The 21,214-nt window shown below is 44.2% G+C and overlaps 1 protein-coding gene across 1 annotated transcript in view; it reads right to left on the bottom strand.

The window, feature by feature from the left end:
* FRAS1 (Fraser extracellular matrix complex subunit 1) overlaps positions 1-21,214 on the bottom strand; it is a gene marked incomplete at its 5' end in the record, with an annotated part of 109,965 nt that overhangs the window by 34,425 nt on the left and 54,326 nt on the right. The window contains 8 exons of the mRNA XM_010287739.1: positions 708-839; positions 1,554-1,586; positions 2,383-2,520; positions 3,011-3,125; positions 6,726-6,842; positions 9,682-9,860; positions 13,686-13,839; positions 18,643-18,969. Coding sequence (XP_010286041.1) covers positions 708-839; positions 1,554-1,586; positions 2,383-2,520; positions 3,011-3,125; positions 6,726-6,842; positions 9,682-9,860; positions 13,686-13,839; positions 18,643-18,969 — 1,195 coding nt within the window. The remainder of the gene's footprint in view (positions 1-707; positions 840-1,553; positions 1,587-2,382; positions 2,521-3,010; positions 3,126-6,725; positions 6,843-9,681; positions 9,861-13,685; positions 13,840-18,642; positions 18,970-21,214) is intronic.

Here is a 21,214-nt window from a genome sequence, read left to right on the forward strand (position 1 = left end):
CACAGCTTCAGCATCCTCAGACGCTACACTGGGAGTATCCCTTAGGATTTGTGATGTGTTTCTTGTGAATGGAGTAAAAAAAATGTAATTCGGTCAGTATGTGAAAAGTAAAATAATTCTGGAGCTGCCCTAGCCCAAGAGCTTGCTGGTTTCATGGAAATAAATAGTCCCCTGATGATGCTCAGATCAGAGGTTGTATCAGAGAACTTATTGCATCTGATATATGCCTCATAAACGGCAGCTATGCAAGCCCTCAGCTTATGAGAGATGTGTACGTGTTCATATAGCAGGGGGACATCTACAAAAACCCCAGAGAACCTCCTGACACAAGCAGAAAGCGGCTTACCCTGAGCAACCCCGTGTACCAGATCGCACCACTAACCAATAGTTCAGCAACGGCAGAGCAGCCTAAGAGGGAGAAAGTAGAGGAGCAGCAGGTCCCTGATCCCGCTCTCCCCTGCCTCAGCCAACAAACGGACCTGCCATACGCTGGAGGAGTACTGCCATATCCCCAGGCACTTTTCTGAGGCACCACTGCACAGTTTTCTCAGTGGCTGCTGCTACACCTGCACAACTGCAGGTCCTCAGCTAAACGGACAGAGGCAAGTGAGACCAAAACTCTCTCCTGCTCCATCTATGTGGCCTCCTGGCAATAAACACCATGCCTCAGGCTGAGCTCTGCACCCCATCCCTCGCACCCTACTCACCAATGGTGGCTTTGCCCCCCTGGCTGACCTCCAGGAACGGAGCTGTGATCTGGAACACTGGAGGCTGCTGCTCCGCAGAGAGCAAATGTATGACAAACACCATCTCCGGGGTTGTGTGTTCTCCATCGGACACTAGATAGAGACAAAAAACACACCTGAGTGTAGGGATGTGTTTTCAGGGACTCACTTGGGAAATCACCACCCCACATGACTTTTATCTTGCCAACCTACACCTTTGTCTATGGGCATACACACACAATTCACACTTGCCAGGAGTATTTATCGTTGCCCGTAACTCAACTCCTAGCAAGACAAACGTAACTTGTAAAAGTCTGTGTGTGTGCAGGTGTACATACTGTCTTCCATATATCTATCAGGTGCGCTCTTAAGTCAGAACATGGACCTCTCCTTGCTGGTGGATCACTTTGCATATCTGTGCTAGAAAGCACATGGAAAGGGAAAGACGTGTTAAACAAGCAAGCAGCTGATCAGTAGCAATTTAATTGTGGAAATGTTTCCATGCTATACTGAACCCTGCCCCCCCCCCCCCCCGGTAAAAACTTAAGACTCTGATGTCCTTGTTCACACTGGGGGAAAACAGGAATGAATCAGGCTTTTAGGACAGATTTCAGGCAACTACTGGAAAAAGATGTCTCTACTGAGCTTCTGCAAAACACTGTTGGGACACAGATGAATTGATATTCCCCAGGCATGTGCATTTCCAGAAATTCCTACTGAATGCCCATAGATGTGCTTGCAGCAGAGGAAAGGCCAAGGACTAACAGGTAACGTGAGGCACAAGGATAAAAACTGCTTTGGGCAGGAAAGAGCGAATGGTTCACATACCTGTGAATCGGAAGTTCACTGACTCTGGGAGACCTAGCGGGACAAACACAAGCACAGAGTAATTGTGGTCAGGACAGGAAAGCACATACTGATGTGGATTTGAGCAACTTTTGGAGAGAGCAAGTGCTGACATTCAACCAAACTGGAGTCTTTCCTTGCCTTCGCCCCAGGTAATGCGAGACAACACGCTAATCCCTCCTCCAAACTGAGAAACACCTCTTGATGTCAGTGGAGGGCAAGGCGATGCATAGAACTGCATCTACTATGTATTGTCACTTCATCATACAACGCTGTGCACCAACCGGTCAAACATGCTTGAGGTTTGCCCTGTTTTTGTCCCTCTACCTCCTGCTCCAGATTATTACTCCTCTGATGGGAGAAATCTTCTAATATGCTGGCTAAATCGATTCAGTTCATACTCATCAATTCTAGTCTCAGTCTCAAGGACTAAACCCCCAGTGCAGCAAAGATCTCAAGCATGGCGGGGGCAACAGTTCCTAAGCACACAGCAGATCAGTAGTTTGCCCAGCACAGCACCCAGTACTAGTGCTGGTGATGCCAAACGCTGCAGTGAACACAGCCATATCCCTGTAATTCACTGAATATTGCTCTACCAAACCACAGGGGAAAATGCTGAAGTCACAAGAAACGGGTGAACTCTCGGTAGACTCCTCCAAGGCAGATTCGTAATTCCTTTGTATCGTTCAAGCCTCGTGCCCTCGCGAGTATGGACATACCCATGAAGTCATTCCGGGACTGGAGGAAGACCAGCAGTCCAGCTACCTCTGCCAGTCTGACACAGCACTACAAAGAACATTCAGCTCCTTACCTGCAAAGGAGAATGCAATGATCTCCCTCAAGTGAGGAGCTGCAGTCGGCGGACGATAAGCAATCTTGCCACGGTTTATATCTGCTTGGGTGAAATACCTGACTGGGGAGAGAGGCCTGTCTCTATGCTCCACGATACCTATGGAGGCAGAGAGCTGAGTATTAACAGGAGGAATTAATTTTATTTTTAAAATAGGATACCAAAGGCCACAGCTTCTTTTTCTCTCCCCAGGTACTTCTTTTTCTGTCTTCAGTGGTTCCTGAATGAGTCAGATGGCCGTAACTGCATTGAGGATGGGTTCTTGGGACATGAGAGATCAAATAGAAATGCCTCACACAGTCATTTCTTCAAATACCTCTCACTAGAGAGGTGGAAAGCAGAAAGCCATGGGGTACTACATTCAATATATTCCAGACAATTGTAAGAAAACCATCTGAGCTCTGTGGCTTACTCCTAAACAAGCCAAAGAAATCAGGTTAATTAGCAAGGTGTCTGAAAGCTAACAGAGGCTGAACAGAATAACAGATGCCTCCACAGAATGATACTCCGAGGGAAAAATTAGACGTGCTCAGAAAGCACGACAATTAACTCAGCAGCAAGCTGCCATGTTCTGAATAGGTACACTTGCCTTGGCCAGGAAGGAGAGGGACAGTCACGTTGAACAGGATTTTCTCACTGGGAATCTCCGGGTCTACAAAGGAGAGGTGATGGGGCTCAATCACTGTCACACGGTCCTCCAGCACCTCAATAAACACATTAGACCATGAGCATCAAGGCCAGAGACAGGGGAAGATTCACCCAAAAATGCATTGAAAGAGAATTTGCTTTGCTATAGTTAAATATAAGAGAGTCTTTGAATTTAAAGGCCTAGTTCTTAGACCTAAAATTGACAAGGGATGGATAGGCTGAACCTTTACCAAGTCTCTCAAACTTGTACAGAACAGGGACTATTTGGGAGGAGATTACAGGGGACAGTAAAGCTTGATAACGGTTAAAAATTGCTAGAGTCTTACAGGCCACCTAAACTCACTTTCAGCTCTTCTGTGAACCAAACCAAATGTGTAACGCAGAACCTGGGTACTATTATGCTCAACAGAAGAGAGCTCTGTACAGGTCCCCCTCTGTTAAGTCCTTCCTGGAGAATCAGGAGAGACTTAAGAGAAAAACAACTTCTCCTTCATAAAATTATGTGTTTATCCCCACTTTCAGGCTGTCGAGGAAAGTGGCAGTGGTTTTGGTGCACTCTGTCCCCTGCAGAGGCACAACCTCCACGCTCACAGGTGGAGGAGTTTCTTTTTTGACCTACAGCAGCTAAGAGGAGATAAATGAAAATCTAATTTCATCAAAAACTCCCTGGATGAAGATATAATTCATAGTTTTCTGGTACAGTCTGATGTGGCTGGACTGCACTTGCTTTTAAAAGAAATCCTGAAAACGTCTCAGCCATTTGCATTGGAATATAGAGGAACCAAAGCTTTCCCTTTTGTTTTACATCTGTGTAAAAATGTTCTGATCCTTCCATTACAAGATTATCGTTAGCCAAATGCGGGCAGTGTGTTAACAGGAATTACAGTGCTACATGAACACAGTTAAGTGCACAAAAGCAGTTAACTTGCATGCGTTCATGAACCTTAATCCTGCAGAATTAACAGCTACAAGAAGTCACTGAATTAAATAGTTCAGCTGGGTATGAAAAGCATCCAGCTCATTTCATAATCACAAAGAAAATACTGAAAGAACAAGCTAAGTTAAGGATACAGGCAATTAATTCATCTGCTCTGGACCATCAAACGATCAGGTTCAGGTTTCCAGCGGTCACATCAAGCGGAGCCCACTGAATCGTGCTGGTTACACATCTGTAAGGCTGCTCTGTCAAACCTGTGTCCCATTCTGCTGGCCTTGGCTCACAGACTGGACGTTGGCCTGGACACTGGCCAGGCGAGGTTTCCTGACAACAGCTCAGCACGCCACAGATGCCACCGAACCCCCAGTTCATCCCTCCGGTGTTTTTCACCCAAACACATGGGAAGAGAAACCACAGCCTAGGAATGACTGTTGTGAAGCGGTAAATAAAACCTTGACCTAAGGTTTTAGGTTTAAATATAAATATAAATTAATAAAACCTAAGTCCTTCTTAGATGTGTCACATGGCTAACTGGAACCGAAAGCCACTAAGTTTATTTGCGTTATCAGCACTGCTATATACAGCTCTGTATAAAAAGGGCAGGCTTAAAATTAGCAAACCCAATCTCAGTTTGCATTCAGCTAAAGCAAAGTTCAGCCTCATTTTAACAATATGGGGGAAACAGGTAACTTGGTTGAAGAAAAAACAGTATAGATGTTACGTTCAGTTTAACTGTGAAAGAGCCACCAAAGTTTCTCTGACCTTTCTCAGTAGGACACTCAAATACAAGGCTAGAGGTAGGGGAGGACTTAACATTTTGTGCGTGCTCTTCAGCTGAGAAGCCAGGCTAATTCTGAAGGAGTTTGAAGATGGATGAACAGAACTCAATCACGTTGTTGCAAGGAAGTGCAATTTTATGATGAAAAGATTTAAGGTTATGGTTGCTTCATAGTTGCCTCCAAGGCCTATTTGTCTCTCCCAGAGGTAGGACTCGCAGGTTGCGAGGCGCCCCTCAGTAAAATGTATTTTATGGCACTATTGAATTTTGCGGTGTGTAATTAGCTATAAAATCCAGCACTGCATGGCTCTGCCAGACACCTCTCCCATCAATTTTGTCAATAATGACAACAACAAAGAGTCAAGAGCAGAAAGATACATCGCTGGCTATTGCTCCAAGTGGCAGTCTGAGCATGTTTTATTATTGCCTGTGAAAGGTCACCACTATTTTAAACTCTGACAAGGCCGTTGTGTCATGCACTATTCACTAATCCCTCTCCCACCTCTTCCTTTGGCTCTTCCTGGTCCCGTGCCTGGCAGGCTGTGCTGGCTTAGAAGCCCTTTGCTTCCCCTAAGGAGGCTCCTCCCGGGGACCCATTGCCCCTGGGAGGTCTGCCACATCTGCTCTCCTGCACTGCATGAGCCTCTCAAGCGTGCTTTTGTCTGTCAGGAAGCGCCCAAGGGCACAGGATTTCTGTTTGATAATGCTGAGCATACTGCTGGCACCTCACACGCTCTAAATAAGTCGTCAGGAACGAATAACGCCAAAGATGACTGCACGCTACGTTCAAGTTTGCAGACCCAGCTCTCCCTCTCCCTGCGGGCAGCTCCTGCCTGAAGGGTTGGCCTCAGCTCCGATCACGTTGCTTGCGAGTCCTCATCTCTGCGTTCTCATCACAGCTTGCCCTGACTCACTCAGCTCAGGACTGCTGCTCAGTGGCTTATGATCCTGGTCCCGCTCTGAAAGCCCCACAGACCACAACAAAGCTATGAGGCCAAGGTGATGTCTAAATCAAACTCCCTGCCTCTAGGGTCCCAACGCTGACCTCCGTTGCGGAGCCCTGAAGCTCCCCTCTAGCTCATGCGCTCGGGATCCCTCCCTACAGAATCAAAGAATGGGACAGAGCAGGAGAAGCAGAAGGGAAAGCTGGACATCACCCACATGTGTGATGGGGACACGTGGAGAAGGCATGCACCGAAGTCAGAGAGCTCACAAAACCAGCTTTAAACTTCGAGGTTGTCTTTTCAGTTAACACTACCAGGGAAATAACTACACTACAGAGACCGCTCTTAGCAAAATGGTCACTCCCAGAGTTGATGCTGCAAGAAAAGGTTCCACGGATGCAGATGTAATGGGCTTGTCTGAATGTTTTCCACATACATTATAATCTGTGTTGCTGATGTCAGAATGATGAATGAAACCTTTCTAATGTGGGTGGGCTGCAGTTCTGACAAATGAAGTTTTACAGTGGAATTACTGGCAAGATCTATTCATTATAGGCTCTCTGACTATATGGCTTCTCAGCAAAAGGTGTTTTCAAAACGCTAAGAACTCCTTTAAAAACATGTTAAACTTATTTTTTTCTTTTCTCTCTTCCTCTCCTTTCCAGTCTACACAGTCGGGAATATTTTTATTATTATTATACTTTTAATACTGATTTTTTAAACTTCTGATGTTTTTTTTCTCTCCCTCCCCTTTACTCTTCTAACCTGCCTATCTTTTTTTTCCCTCATTTCTACTTCAGTTATCTACCTGGTGCATACACCCTGTTCCGCAGATTTAGTTCAATCTTAGAATCAAGCACAGCAGCACAGAGAACAGCAAGTAAAGGAACCAACACCCAGTGATTACTGCTCTGTGCGAGGCTCCGACTGCTGTGCCCTGCTGCAGGGAGAGTGGGAGTACAGAAAGCATCAGTCAGCGGCGTCGGTTCGCACTTACAGCCATGTGCAAAGAGGAGCCAAGGGAAAGCTGAGGTGCTCTGGGTGTCTGTGGGAGAACAGCAACGTTGAACACGTGGCTTTCCAAGCTGGTACGTGGACTGGCAGAGCTGGACACCTGGGAAGGAAAGATCACATGAATGGATACCTGACAGAGGACACTACTGCATTTCTAGACCAGTTTCATGCTTTCCCTCTCCTCTCCTCCTGGTCTGGGAAGGCAAAGACACACCTTTCCCATAGACACCAACCCCAAGCGCACATGGATGGTAGTCGCTGGGAACTAAGGCCTTCAAATAGTAAAAAGTTCCTCCATTATTGCCTGTACAATCTAGAAATGGTTTACCTCTTTATTAACGTTCAGAAAGATACCTGTTTGTCAGTTCCCTACCTGCTATTCCTTCCTGCTTCCCCCAGTCGCTGCCATAGTTTTGCTGAATTTTATTCCAACTGTCTGTACAGCTTAGTGGAACTTTTCATCACAGGGCCAGAAAAAATAATGGGTTTTTAAACCTTCCTCCCACCCTGACAAGGTGAAAATAAGTGGTCCTTTAATAATGGCACTGTCTTGGCAGTGGCTTCCTGTGATCCCAACATCGGCTGCGCTCATGTTTCATACAGACCCATGAAAATTTTCCATACGCCACTCTAACACCAAAGTTAAGTCAACGGTATCTAACTCACAATAGCAAACCTGCAGTAAAGACATATAAAGCAAATAAAATTACATTTGTAAAAATTCAGAGGACCAAACCCATCCCATAGCGATAAACCTGCAAATGTCCAAAGCAATCCTGAGAGAAGGCAAGCACCCAAAGAAATACAGTTCCCTGCTTTGTTAGATTCAGTTACGGCTTTATCTTTTAATAGGGATGCAAGTCCACGCTTGAATTCAACAGAACACTTTGTGAGCAAGAGCGGACTGCAGCACAAGCTTGATTTCAAGAAAATGCATAAAAATGCATGCTCTGCTAAAATGAATGAAATTATTTTAGCCATTTGCTGGACCTGTTCTGAGTTGCTGTCATCTGAACGGTAATTGTCAAAATACTGACCAAAACAACGTGTCAGCCTTTTCTGAGCTGCCGCAATCCAGGGTTCGAGACTCAGACAGATGTGTTATGGTCTCCTGATGTGACCCAGGCTATCGCGGCTTCCTCTCTCAGTAGGGCTCTCCATACAATTATTGCTACCGCTCCAAGATACTAAACCCAAACATTTAACTCCTGCAAAATGCATACTCTATAAGAGGAATGTAGCAATTAAGCTAAAGATTAGCTTGTTCAACATCGACGCTCACAAATTCCTCATTATCGCTTATGTTAATTACTTTAGAAATTACCTTAATTGCCTCTCCGGTGCTACAGTAATAGATTCTGAGTTGTAAACCAGACGTAACAAATATTGCGTGCAAGTGCTGATGTAGGCTTAGCATTTTGGAAGGCTGTTAAACCTTCCAAGCAAACAGCCAGGACCTGTCTGAGGAGTTTTATGGCTGTTAAACCTGTGGGGAGGTGGGATTTATTTTAGTATTACATCTGCTGGGGAGTATTTGTGCCTTTTTGCAAGTAGTAGTACTCTATAGGAAAAACTAAATTATTAGCTTAGGGACTACAGAAAGTAGGAGCGTTGCTTGGTTTTGGGGCTTGCAAAACGAATTTAAAAAAAGGCACTCAGAACACTTTGCACTCGGAGTAAATATTACAGGTTTTATGAAGGGCGATGTAGTTGCCACACAGTACCAAGGGGTCAAACCTCCTGTCTGAACTGCAAACGGGGCATCAAAGCCGCCAGGGTATGAGCTGCAGTAACACACCCTGCACAGGGGAGTCCTTTCACAGATGTCTGGGTCGCAGGGATGCCTTAGGAGAGTGTGGGCCAGAAGAACTCCGGAAGGATCTCCTCATGCAGATTCGGCACCCAGCTGGAGGATTCCTAGGGCAGCCAAACGCGTGGCTATTCTGGACCCATCTCCCCACTCCTCCCTTGTCCCCTGGGACCAGCTTCATCTCAAGGAAAGGTGGGGGAAAGAAGGCAGCAGAGTACAAAAGACGGGTGGGAACTTCCCTCTTGGTTACCTGCTCTGTTACTGCTTTCTAAGGACTGCCAGGCACAAAACATTTCCTGTTCCTATTTCTTCCCGAAAAGCAACGCCAAGCACATCAGTAGGGTGTCCCCAAGGGACAATGCTAACCCACAGGCAAAAGGCCAGTGGAGAAGAGATCACCATCACAGCAAGAATCACTCTCTGGACACACTGTGTCACGCTGATGGGGTGTGACAAGGCTGCTAGTTTCATCCTGTGGAAGTTGTAAGTGCAGCTCTGTTTGCCCATTCGCTCTGGGGACTCTTGATCTCAGAGAGCTTTCCTGCTTAGACAAGCTAGCAGCCACTAGGACAACATCATTGCTTCCCTACAAAACCCTTTCCTCTCTGAGATGGAATTGTTTTACAGGAAATCAGGCCAGCTATTACTTTAATAGCTTAAACGTTAGGTGCTACTTGAAAGATGATTTTATCCAGATTTGCAATATGGCCTGTGATTTGACATCCAGAAGGTTAATGCCACTGCATGTGGCTCAACGCCGTGGGCAGCTGTCTGTCTGTCTGGCTCCACTGCCACAGATTAAAACCTGGGGATCCACATGCAGCAAAAGCTCTCTTGGGCATGAGTAAGAGTCTCCAAGGAATACAACGATGGTTCGCATCCACCCTGACACATAAGCACATGCATGTTCATCTACAGGCAAGCAACACGCAGCTATATACAAATAAGTCCGTATGTAAATACAAATACATATTTACACACGTATTTGTGTGTGCGTGCGTGTATTCATGTATGTGTACCTATTAAAACTTTGGGTCACAAGTTACAGGGAACGGCAGACTGAGTAATCTCAGAGAAAATGCCAGCAGAACTGCTGCGTGACCCCCCGTGGGAATGTGATGAGGAATACCTGGAATTGGAAGGAGTCACTCTCTACTTCAGATCCAGAGTGCCTGTACCACACAATGCCTTCGTTGATGTCCTGCTGGGTAAAAGAGGTTGTAGGTGAGGCTGCTCTTCCATCAGGCAAAAGCTGCCATGAGTCCGCTGGGCCATCTGCCGGCATTGGGACCAGAAGCACCACTTCACCTGGGAAAAGCAAAGATGAACAGCCAGGGCACAACACGTGAGAAAACAAGGAGGAACAGATGCTTTTTCACCAACTAATGAACGTCCAAGACAAATGTCCACCCAGTCTTAGTGTCTGTCCATCTAGTGTGACTAACAGAAACAGCAGTGGAGCTCCTAAAACCCACTGATGGACTTGCAACATCCCACTGGCATGGGGAAATTTTATCTCCTGTTGTGGCAAAGGGCAGATCGAGTCACTTGTGCAAGTACAGAGAAGAAATACATGGCCAAGCAAAGAACAGGAACTGCAACTTTAAACTCCCCAAATGTCGTTCTGCCCACTGATCAGCCCGTTTCAACCTTGCAATGTGCCCGTTTGATAAACTGAGTAGAAAAACAGACGCAAAGGACAGGCCTCATTTGGAGTTCCTGTGAAGGGACAAGAGAGAAGTGAGACACAATCAGGGTTAACAACCATTGCAGCAGACTATCCATCTTCCCCTCAAGGGTACAACTTAAGTATCAGAATACAGCATACTAATTTTGTCAAGGTCAGCTCGTTTCTAGCTCTTTCGGGTACTTATTATGCCAAAAAGTATACTCAACTGACTCCTCTGAACAGAAGTCTTCAATTGAAAGAGAGCTCTCGAACAGCTATAGTAAAGGACCTCTGTATCATGGGCTGTAGAGAAAGTCTGTATGCCCTGGTTTGTAGCTCTTACTTCAAAGAGTATGTAGCTTTTACATCTCCAACATTCAGCTTATTTCTGCGTTTTGTATTAGAAGGAGATTCTCAGCTGGACTGAAACATCACTGCCTTCATCGCAGGTAAGACAGAGAAGAGCAGGATGGGGGCATGTCCCACTGGTTATCAGCTTTCCTCACATATGCCCGTGCAAGTGTTGGATTTTGATGTCACTGCTGATGTTCAACAGACTTTAATCCAAAAATATCACTCTAATAAAATCTCTCCAAGAGCCAAGTGCTACCCGCCAAGAGAAGGGTATCAAAACCTTGGTCACCAATTTCATTGATGTGAACATTTGTCCTAACCACACACATAAACAAAATTAAAACCTGACAAAGAGCTATAGTATCAAAATAAATGGCATATTTTTCTATTTTACAATGTAATTTACTTGTTTTGGAGTTAACATACAATCTGTGAAAAAATTATACATTTCCCCCATCTTACTACTCTTGACTATACATAATTTAGCTGCTCTTTAAATAACTTGTTAGTTGTATATTGCGCTTTTCTACTAGCCTTTGAAAGTATCCCTCATGGCTACTAATTCAGAAGCCACATATATTATAAATCACTTCAACTCTCCTTACAGCATTAATCATTCTGTTATGCAAAATATCCATCATAAACTCTCCCAGTTCATTTCCCAAACCCACCCTCAAACAGTTGGAATAATAAAAAAATAATTCAGCAAGCTGAAATATCACACTTCCATTTTATCATCAAACTCTATGCTAATATTCTCTTATCAATGCCCTAATTACACTCCCAATCTTACGCTTTTGCTCATGGGAATTCACCACTTTAATCTTTCGTGTGATTTCTAAAGACGCTAATCACACCCCCAAAGGAGTTAGGGCCTGCGAGTTGTTTATCCCTCACAAAGTAAGAGAAGAAACAATTAGAACACACAGCTGCTTTAAGCAAGATGCAAGTCTATGTGTCTTCTTATAAATTAATATTTAACGCGATCAGAAGGAATGACTCTGTGATGTTTACTTAGACAGTTTATGATTACCATTTCATTTGAAATATGTTTTTTTTTAAATAGAAAAGCACCTGTTGATAGGTTACACGCATGAATGTACAACTTGTGCGCACTCAGGCAATTTATTGAAATATATGGAGGCTATACAGCTGCAATTTAATGGGCATGGTGGTGTTGGGTTGAGGGCTGGACTTGATGATCTTAAAGGTCTTTTCCAACCTTAATGACTCTGTGATTCTATAACTTCCAGAGCTGTCTAGAGGATTCGGGCACCGCGGCCTCATCCATTTTAAGAAGAGCAGACGCTGCTATCACTTTTCATTGGCTTCAGAAATTTCATCCTCTAAGAATGTATGTCACATGGAGCAGCTTAGGGTATAACAATAGCTACACACATATAGAAGTGAGTATTTTTTCCACGTAACAGAGCTGTGCTGAGGCATCCTGTGTGCTGGGAGGAGAGCCAGGGAAGACACTCGTTCTATTTCTAGGGCAAAACATAAAGGTCCAGCATGAAGAGATCCTTAGAAAGATCAACCGCTCTCTGGTGCCCAGTTCTACAGAAGCAAATCAAGCCCTGCAGAAGGAGGGGATCTGGACAGAGATCGTCCTTCCCTAAGTATATCCCTTTTGTTTGGTTTTAGAGTCTTGAAATAAGGGGCAAGGAGCCTTCTTTGTCCACGCGCTTGCACTACAGAAATGTAGTAGCTAATTTTAAAGTGGTTTTCTTTCCTATCTGAAAAATCAAATTACATATTTTCTACAGGTATGAATATCTTTTCCATTAGTCAAATACCAAGATCGGCAGATAAGCCCTCCTTGATTAAGGACCCATTTTCTACATTTCTCTTTTTTTTTTTTCTTCCCTTTCTGTGAAATAGTATTGTAGGTAACATTTTGAAGATCATTGATTTCTACTGCTTATTCCTCACCTGCAGCTACAAACCCATTTGTGTTATTGCAATTAATTACAGTAGAGATAATTATGGTGATACACATACAGGATTATAAATTTTGGTTAGCGTTACGCAGCAGGAGACAAGCTCCTCAGGGAAAAATTCTTGTTTTCATGTAAATGCTTATTAAAAATGAGAAGACAGTCCTTCATCTGCAGAAAACTAAAGGGGGAATACAAATTAATTACTTCTCTTCTAAATTGCAAAAATAACATAATCTATCTTTCCATCAGGTACCGGCAGCTGCTACAGAAACCAGCCTATCCTTACAGCAAAAGGCAAAAAACCAGCACTGATGTTGCTAAAGGGATCCTCTAATTTTATCTGGCTCAGCAAATTAAAAGCAATGATATCACTTCATAGAAGTGCAAAATACATTATTTAAAGACATGGTTCTAGTGCAGAAAATGGTGATGCTCAGCGGGCAAGTAACATTTTTCTTTTCTGTCCATATTTCCTTTCCCTCCACATATAACGTCTTCTCTTTTCCATCCTGTTTCTCTCGGTATGTATCTCAGCACGTTCCACACTCCTCCTTAGCCTGGGTCCAAAAGATACTCCATAAGCTGCAGTCCTACGCATGGGGTCGCTTGTGAAAGCCGTTACTCTGAGAGATGAGATCAGAGCATCTCAAAAGGAATTATATATGGATGCAAATGTCACTAATTTCTGCTTGAGTCAATAACCCCTCCTATTAGTAGAAATCAAATCAAATGTCACAGAATGTAGGGAGTTCTCCAATTCTTCAAGGTAAACTTTTGCTCAGCAGTTTCTGGAGGTAGGTATTACGCTATGCTGCTCTTCAACCAGACATTCACTGTAGAATATTATCTTTTGGCAGCAAGTTAAGATTCTGCTCTCACAAGGCTGTAAATCCACCACTGGAGAAACACAGTTGCAGAAGTTCAGATTACCAGGCAGGACAAGAACGCTTCGTTACTTTGCATGCCCATTTGAACTGGAAAAAGATGAGGTTAGCAGCACTTACTCAGCACAGTATTATAGGGAAATACTCCCAGGGAAATTTCCTTTTCCCCGGAACTAACCAGAACGCTGCATTTTTATTTAGTAGATGGAGACCTTGGGGCATGTGGGGTGAAAAGCAACACCCTACAGCTGCTTTTTGACAACAAAACTCCAAAGATATTTACCATGTCTTGGCTGGTCCTTGATGATGGTGTAGGTTATCTCAGAGTCACGGGCACCGGGTAGCTCGGCGTGCAGAATTGTCTTGGAGATCTGTAGCATGCCTCCCTGAGGCACCCAGACCAGGGAATTTGTCACCAGCTGAGGGCTTCTGTCATCCTGCACGCAGAGGGACAGCAGAAAAAGGCTTAACTGAATGTCAGCAATGCTGCGCTGATGGAAACAGATTTTCAAGTGAAAAGGATCAAGCAGAGTGTTTTGGAATTTCTTACGCGTTCAACCCTGGTCGTCTGCTTCAAGAAATGGTTGTGCATCTTTCACCTATATCCCTCTGACCCAAATCTCACCCTGCAGAGCTGGCCTTGCCCTCCAATATTGGTTTCTAAGTTCCTGTTGCTTACACTAAACCTTCTTTCCCTCAGTCTCCCTCCATAATTTTGTCTTCTCCCGCCATCCTCATTCTCTCTCCGCTTGACTTTTGCCATGTCTTGATATTTATCTCTACAGCGCAGTGGAAAATTCACTACTACCAACCTGTGAAAAAAAGTATCCAGTCTACTACACTAGTTTGATTGGATTCACAGCTTCTCTAACGTCTCTTTGTTTTATTTTTAAAAATAACACCTTTCAGGGGTACTTATAGAACAAGAGCCTCTTACCCATGCAAAAGCATCTCTTTTTGGCACCTCCACTACGTTTACACACATCTATAACCGTTATCACCTCTCCATGAGCAAACCCAGGTTCAAGACCAACCTCATGCTTTTCTACGAGATGGGGGAAAATTGAACTTAAGGGTATGCAAATGCTAATGATGAATTTTGGCAGAAACATGAACTATGACAGTTTTCCATCCTTTGCTTACAGAGAAGCAGTTTAACATTCAGAAATTAGGTACACGAATTTCACTTAGCAATTACTCCACCAAATCCACATCACTTTTTTTGCTAACTTAGAACATACTTCTAGAAAGAATTTTAGATCAAGTATCTTCTCTCTGTGTGGGGACTTACACCCATGGTGTCACCTCTTAACCGCTTTTGGAAAACTGAACACTGCCTGAGCATCTCTCAAAGTCTTTTGCTACTTGGTGCGTTTTCTAACCTTCAAATTATTCCTATGGCTTCCCCCCCTCCCCGCAATGAATATTTATCCAATATTCATTCAAGTTTCTTGAAATGTGGATGTCAGGATTGGATGCAGTAATTGTTTCACTACCATTTTCATATACTTCAGTAATAGTACTCTGGCATTCAAGGATTTTATTACCCCTTTTGGCTCTAAGTTACTTTGTTAGCTCATGCGCGGTTGGATAGGCCACCAAAATCCCCGTGACCTCTTCTGTGCCATGGTTCTTTCTTGTAAGCCCACTTGCTGTAAATGTGACTTCTCTTCTTGATTTCTGCAGATTCACCTTGAAAGTGGCTGCGGTGAACTGCATAATCAGTCAAAATCCTGACTGCTCCATATAAGTGATCATCTTCCTCCTCATTTACTACTCCACATAATCATGTGTCACCCCAAGAACTAATAAACGACTGATTACTATGTTGTTCTGAATCTGCAGCAGAGACAGCAGAGAGAGCTAAAACGATGTTTGTGAATAAGAATCACATTAAAAGGTGTTTTCCCATCTCCATTGTGACATCTGCTGCGTAACTGTCATCCATTTAATTTGTAATACACTTACTTTGCAGTGTTAATTTTTAAATGCCACGTGATCTTAGACTGTGTTAATCAAGAGTTTCCCAGCACAATGGTTGCTTTATTTTTTTAAAGAACAGTGCAGATGAAAACCAGACCCTGTACCAGCCAAGAGAACCCTGCCAATATCTATGATAGCCTTCCCCTGACCTTATCGATTCGGGCACGTCATGACACATAAAGGCCCAGCAAAGCATAACTCTGGAAGAGGAAATAAACTAAAAAGGTCAGAAAGGTCCCTGGGTTTATTGTATACGGAGAGAAAAGAGAGCCTAGCTACACTTCAAAGAATGACAGACTAAATGCACTGTTTGAAAAGAAACTATTTCTCAGTGAATGCTAATTAAACACAAGGTCGTGATTTTGCTATAAACATGGAGCCCTTCGGGTTTTTGGTAACTAAATGATTGGATGCTCCTTCACTGGCCCCATTAAACCAGCCTGGCATTTTGTAATACCATTTTCACCTGGCTTTGATGCTGTGATCCTGCTTGTTAATGAGAACAAATTTGTGAGACAGCTCTTTTTGCTTGGTAAGCTTTTAAAAAAGATGTTTAGCAAGAAGCTACTGTCTGATCTGAGTGCTCACTCTGTGTTCAGCAAAACAGCTGGAATCACATGAGCTTTTTTTTTTTTTTTTTTTTACTGATACCTGAGCACACAGTTAGCAAGCTGTAGGAATGAATTCACAGCACAGGAAAAGTGTTTTCAGAAAGCCCAAGGAGGCTAACATGCTCCCTGGGCCATGCTCCCAGGCAGGGCAAGATGCAGTACCTGGCAAATATCCTGGGAGACCTCCCTTAGCAAGGTCCAACGCACCCCTAAAATGAACATCTTTTGTCTTTTTCCTGCATTCTCCCCAGCCCCTCGGAAAAGAAGGACTTCCATAACCCATCAGCAATGGGCAGATCACATGTGGGTAGGTCTGACCTTCTCTGGCTTACAGTACACAGCCTGCAATCGTATTTTCTACTGCATGGGCTCCTTGTTCCCCACTGGAGCATCACTGGTGGTGCTCTGCCTAAAATGAAGCACCAGCAGGTCTCAAATTAACTTCAGGGAAGCTGTAATTTGTTGGAGAACATCAACAAAAATACACAGCAGTGCAAATCATCATGAAGAGCTCTCAAAATAGAGGCCAGCTCTTCAGACTGCAGTAGGTCAAACAAAGTGTTTGGAGGGAGGCAAACAGGGAAAAGCAGGCTGTTAGCAACCAAAGGGACTGAAAAAAGCACCTTGCAAAAAACAAGGCACGCCCGTTGTGAAGAAACAAAACCCTCTAACTCCTAATATTTAGAAGGTTATGTTCTCCTTCATTTATGTTTTCACACTTTCACCGTGGTGCTCCTGTGGATTAATGTCTGAGAATTATTATACTGTCTGAGCTCACTGAATAGGAATCCTAGGAACGCCCTTTCACACCAGGACTTACAAGCTCCGTGTACTCCGATAAATAACATGGTTTAAAAACCACACCTTGAACACCCACACCTCCAGCCAGGGTCCCCCCAGACTCTTTAGCAATCTTTGGATGAAAACCAAGGGAAAAAACCAAGCGTCTTGGCGTGTGTGTCTCAACAGCAGCTCTTCGGAAACAAACCCCGCATGCGTTTCAGCTCCCAAGGCGGCTCCACCAAGACAGTAATTAGGATGAGGCAGGAGCTGGGTATCTGCCAGCTCTACCCTCATACTAAAAGCAGCTCCACTCTCACCTCTGTCACCACCTTCGTTCTCCTCTGTAGCCAAGTGCTGCACAGAGAGACTTGGAAAGATAAGATGAGACAAGGGAGCACAAAGTCGGCTCATAAAAGAAACTATACTCAACAATTCACTCTCACTGGCATTTACAAGAACCTGCTTAATCGACAGCAAAAAAACCCGTGTTAAAAACAACACAGAGTGGAGTCCCAAGCATTTTTACAGTCCTTCTGATCTTATACAGGCTCCTTAGGGCCACGTAAGTGATCTGGGTAAAGAACCCACAGGCAGGGCTGCTCTTATTCTGGGAGTCTAGTAACTCAGCACCAGCCTTGAAAGCAATCCCTTTTTCATTCCCAGACTCACACATGAGTCATGTCACTAATTATCATTATCATTACTACCGCAGCTTTAGGAGCACCCGCAGGGTCCAAATGGGATCAGTCCCTCCTTGTGTAACTACACAGATGCACGTAGTGCTTGTAAACCTTACTTAAAATTTTCATGGCCAAGTTGCTGTGAAAGACATCTAACACAGCAGAGAAGAGGACAAAAGAGGGGCAATATCACCTCCTCCTAACTCCTTCTCAGCGAGTGGAGGCACTCAAAGGTTCTGTAATTCTCAGATCCATACACTGAAAGACCACAAACAGCGGACTTCTTCTCTGACAGCTCTATTTTTCATTACTCTGTCACATTTTCAGCTTTTTTTTCTTCTCTTTTATTACAATACCACAGCCACCAGAACTGAAATGCTTGCCAGTGCTTCAGCGACTTAATTTTTTTCCAGGTTCCACCACATATTTAATGCCTTGTTTAGCGGGGGTTTGTTTCATAAACAAATGGAAAAGCATGACTGTTTCCAATTTTACTGCTGTAATCTCTATAAAATTTAATTCAAAGTGCCACTTCAGGTCCAAATACAGACGAGACAAACAACCATTCTTTAATTATGAACAGCAATATAAGCAAGAAAGAGAAATTAAAATACTACTTAAGAATTTCTGAATGCAGGTATATCTGCCCTGTCCTTAGGGAAGCTATCAAATAGAAAGATGCATCAAGTGAAAGACTTCAGTGGAGCAACGCTGAGTGAACAGCAGAGATCCTGACCTTGGGAGACACCACCACCACTGAAGTGCCAGTGATACACCTCATTAGCCAAGTTGTTCAGTTCATGCGTGATCCTTCTGTGCCTCCCATCACACTCCCACCAACCCGGTGACTGGCTTGCCTATCTCATCAGTCCTCTCTCCCCGACATCCACCCGTTCTCTAATTCATTGCCCTTAACAGTGCAAAAAACTCACCTGCAACTCCAGAAAATCTTTTTATCAAATAACTATGGACTTTGAATTGTCAAAGCTGCACAATTTAAGCTGAACCATTCCTGTCGCAAACGAATAGTTCAGTTGACTTCCAAAACTCAATCAAATCCACTACTTTTTCTTGCCTCTGACCACAGCCTGTCGGTAATGCGGGATTAGTGATACCTCAGGGACATTGCGATGCTTCTCCAGACTGCTAATTTGCCTGCGAGGGTTTATGTCACAGCACGTACCTTGGGAGCAATCTTAATGCGGAACAGGATGTTCTGGAAGTGGTAACCATCGTTCACTTGCAAAAGAACTGCATCATCCCGGGTGTCAGAGCCATCGTGAGCATAACGCAGGAGTCCGCTGGCAAGGTCATCCAGGTGGAATATGGGGACTGCAGAAGCTGAGTCCCCAGGAGGTTTGATCAGCTGCCCGTGACGTGGAGGCTCTAAAACCATCAGCACAACGTTCTGAGGGTTGTCACTGTCTCTCACACCGAGCAACAGTTCTGTTATAATTCCAATTTCTCCTCTGCGGACAAGGAGGGCCTCATTTCTGAACACATATGGGGCCTGAAACACAAAGCAGCTCTTAGGTGTTTGCTAAACCTTAGCCATTTGATCATGATCAAAGTCTGGAAAGAAAAACGTGGGGTTAAGGAAATTAGCTCACTTCATCCCTGGAAACCTCCTACTTCTAAGCAGCAGGGAATTGCTCTCTGTGCTCCCCCTCCTGCCCCTGAGGGCAGATCTAAGAATATCTAGCAGTTTAGACTGATTTGGTTACGTTAAAAGAAGATTCTCATGGCACAGCAAGCTTAGGAATAGAAAAAAAGCTACGACATTTATACAGAAAGTAATTTAGCTGTCGGCTAGAGCCCATATTCCCTTTGCTGTCTGCAAAGATAAGAGACAAGGAATACAGCTTTGCCTTACTACCATCCATGGAAACTCAAATGGAAACGCGGACTTCAGCTATTTCGGAAGGTCTACATGTTACACGCATGTGCACAGGCACCTCAGATGCTGAAGATTAATGTCTGTGAATAATCAGTTCAGGGTGGGTTGGGGATAGAGACACACTACATTTTCCCTGTGTATAACGTCCAGCTTGGATAACTTAGCCATCTTTCAGAGCACTGACGCTTGAAAGTAAGACCCCATACAACGTGTGTGCCCAGGTGATCCGTTTAAAACGAGTTGCAGGGAAGGGAAAAATGGAAGCAAGGAAGAATACCAGGAGAGGGAGAATAACTTACACAGGCTAGTAATAGCAGTGAGCCAAACTGAGAGGCAGACGCTTGAATTAATGCTTCTACGAAGAGATGAGTCAATCAACTAACACTGAAGGATGAGCTTTTGCTTGTCTCAAACTGATAAAGTCCATCTCAAAGACAGCAAAAGTGGGTGTCGTCGGCATCGTTATTTATTTGTTTACAAAGAGTCCGCACAGCCTTATTCATCCTAGAATGAAGATCTGCTAGAGTCCATGTCTCTGCTGGTTTAAATTAGTTCCCTAGTTCTTCGTTGTCAAGAAAGTTTAAAGTCATCAATAAACATCATTTGCCGTCGGTTATACCTTGCCTCGGGAGAGGGGTGATCACGCAGAGACAAAGTCAAAGTCCTGGGAACGTTCAGCAGAGAGCTAACTGCTGCCACCTCACCTGCATACAACTTATCAGGGTTATTACGGATCGGCAAGCAAAATTCCTGTTATTAAACCTCACTTAGGTATTCTGGGGCAGTGACTGCAGCTCTTACTTAGGTGAATGTCCTACTGAGGTAAACAAGAGATTAGGCTGAGCAAAGATTTCAGCAGCAGCCAGAATCAATATACACGCAACAGGATCAAAATCCACAGTTTGTCTTACACTAAAGGACAAACTAGAACACCTGGTTTCCAGAAGTTACAGAATGACTAATATGGAATATAATGATTGAAAGCAACAAAGTGCAATTAGAAAAAAACATAACCCTGAAGCTACCACCTCTCTAGGACCCCAAACCAGAAAAAAACAAAGCAGTGCAAAGTCTCAAGATTATCGGAGAACCGCAGAAATTATGCATCTCGGGATGAGTTCTTTGCTATAAGGAACACTAAATACATTAAATTGGAGAACCCCTTGTCCTGGTTTCAGTCCTCAGCATGGTATGCAGTGATCAAGTCGGCAGCTCAGCATGTTTTTGAGTTGCTGGTTCCTACTACACTCAGCATGAAGCACAGAATTGCACCAGCACCTTCAGACACAAGCCCATCCACCACTGCAATGATTAAAAGAAATTCATTTCTTAAATTACTCAGTGTGAGGATGGACGCTGAGTCAGGCTTGTAGTCAGGAAGGAGTGAGCACTGAAACAGAAAGGATGAGAGCCAGATTTCCAGTTACAGTTTTATCAAGCCATTTAATGCCTCGCTGAGGATGTAAACGGGCCTTAAGAGTAGCAGACTCTCATTTGCACTTTAAATTCTCTTTCCACTGCTAGAATATACCAAGTAGCCACAACTTCGGTTCAAGCAAAGCTACCCGACTGAGCTTTCAACTAGACAGTTTGATGACAGAAAAAGCTCAGCACAAGCTGCAAAGCCTCCTTGGAAACCTGGACCCCGTTCAAGTGAGCCCACCCCATGGCGATCTTGCTGCCGGCACGATCAGCAGCAGGCGGGAAGCTGAGCCGGGCAGCTCCAGCACATCCACTGCCCTCGCAGCAGCAGCAGGAGCTTGAGTGGGAATCAAAGCCTGTGCAGAGGGATGTGATGGTATGACCTGCTGATAGTCTGAGCTCGGCACACACAGCTAGGCTGAGCTTGAACAACTCC

Source organism: Phaethon lepturus, unplaced genomic scaffold (genome assembly GCF_000687285.1).
Source record: "Phaethon lepturus isolate BGI_N335 unplaced genomic scaffold, ASM68728v1 scaffold18615, whole genome shotgun sequence".
In the NCBI taxonomy this organism is placed as follows: domain Eukaryota; kingdom Metazoa; phylum Chordata; class Aves; order Phaethontiformes; family Phaethontidae; genus Phaethon; species Phaethon lepturus.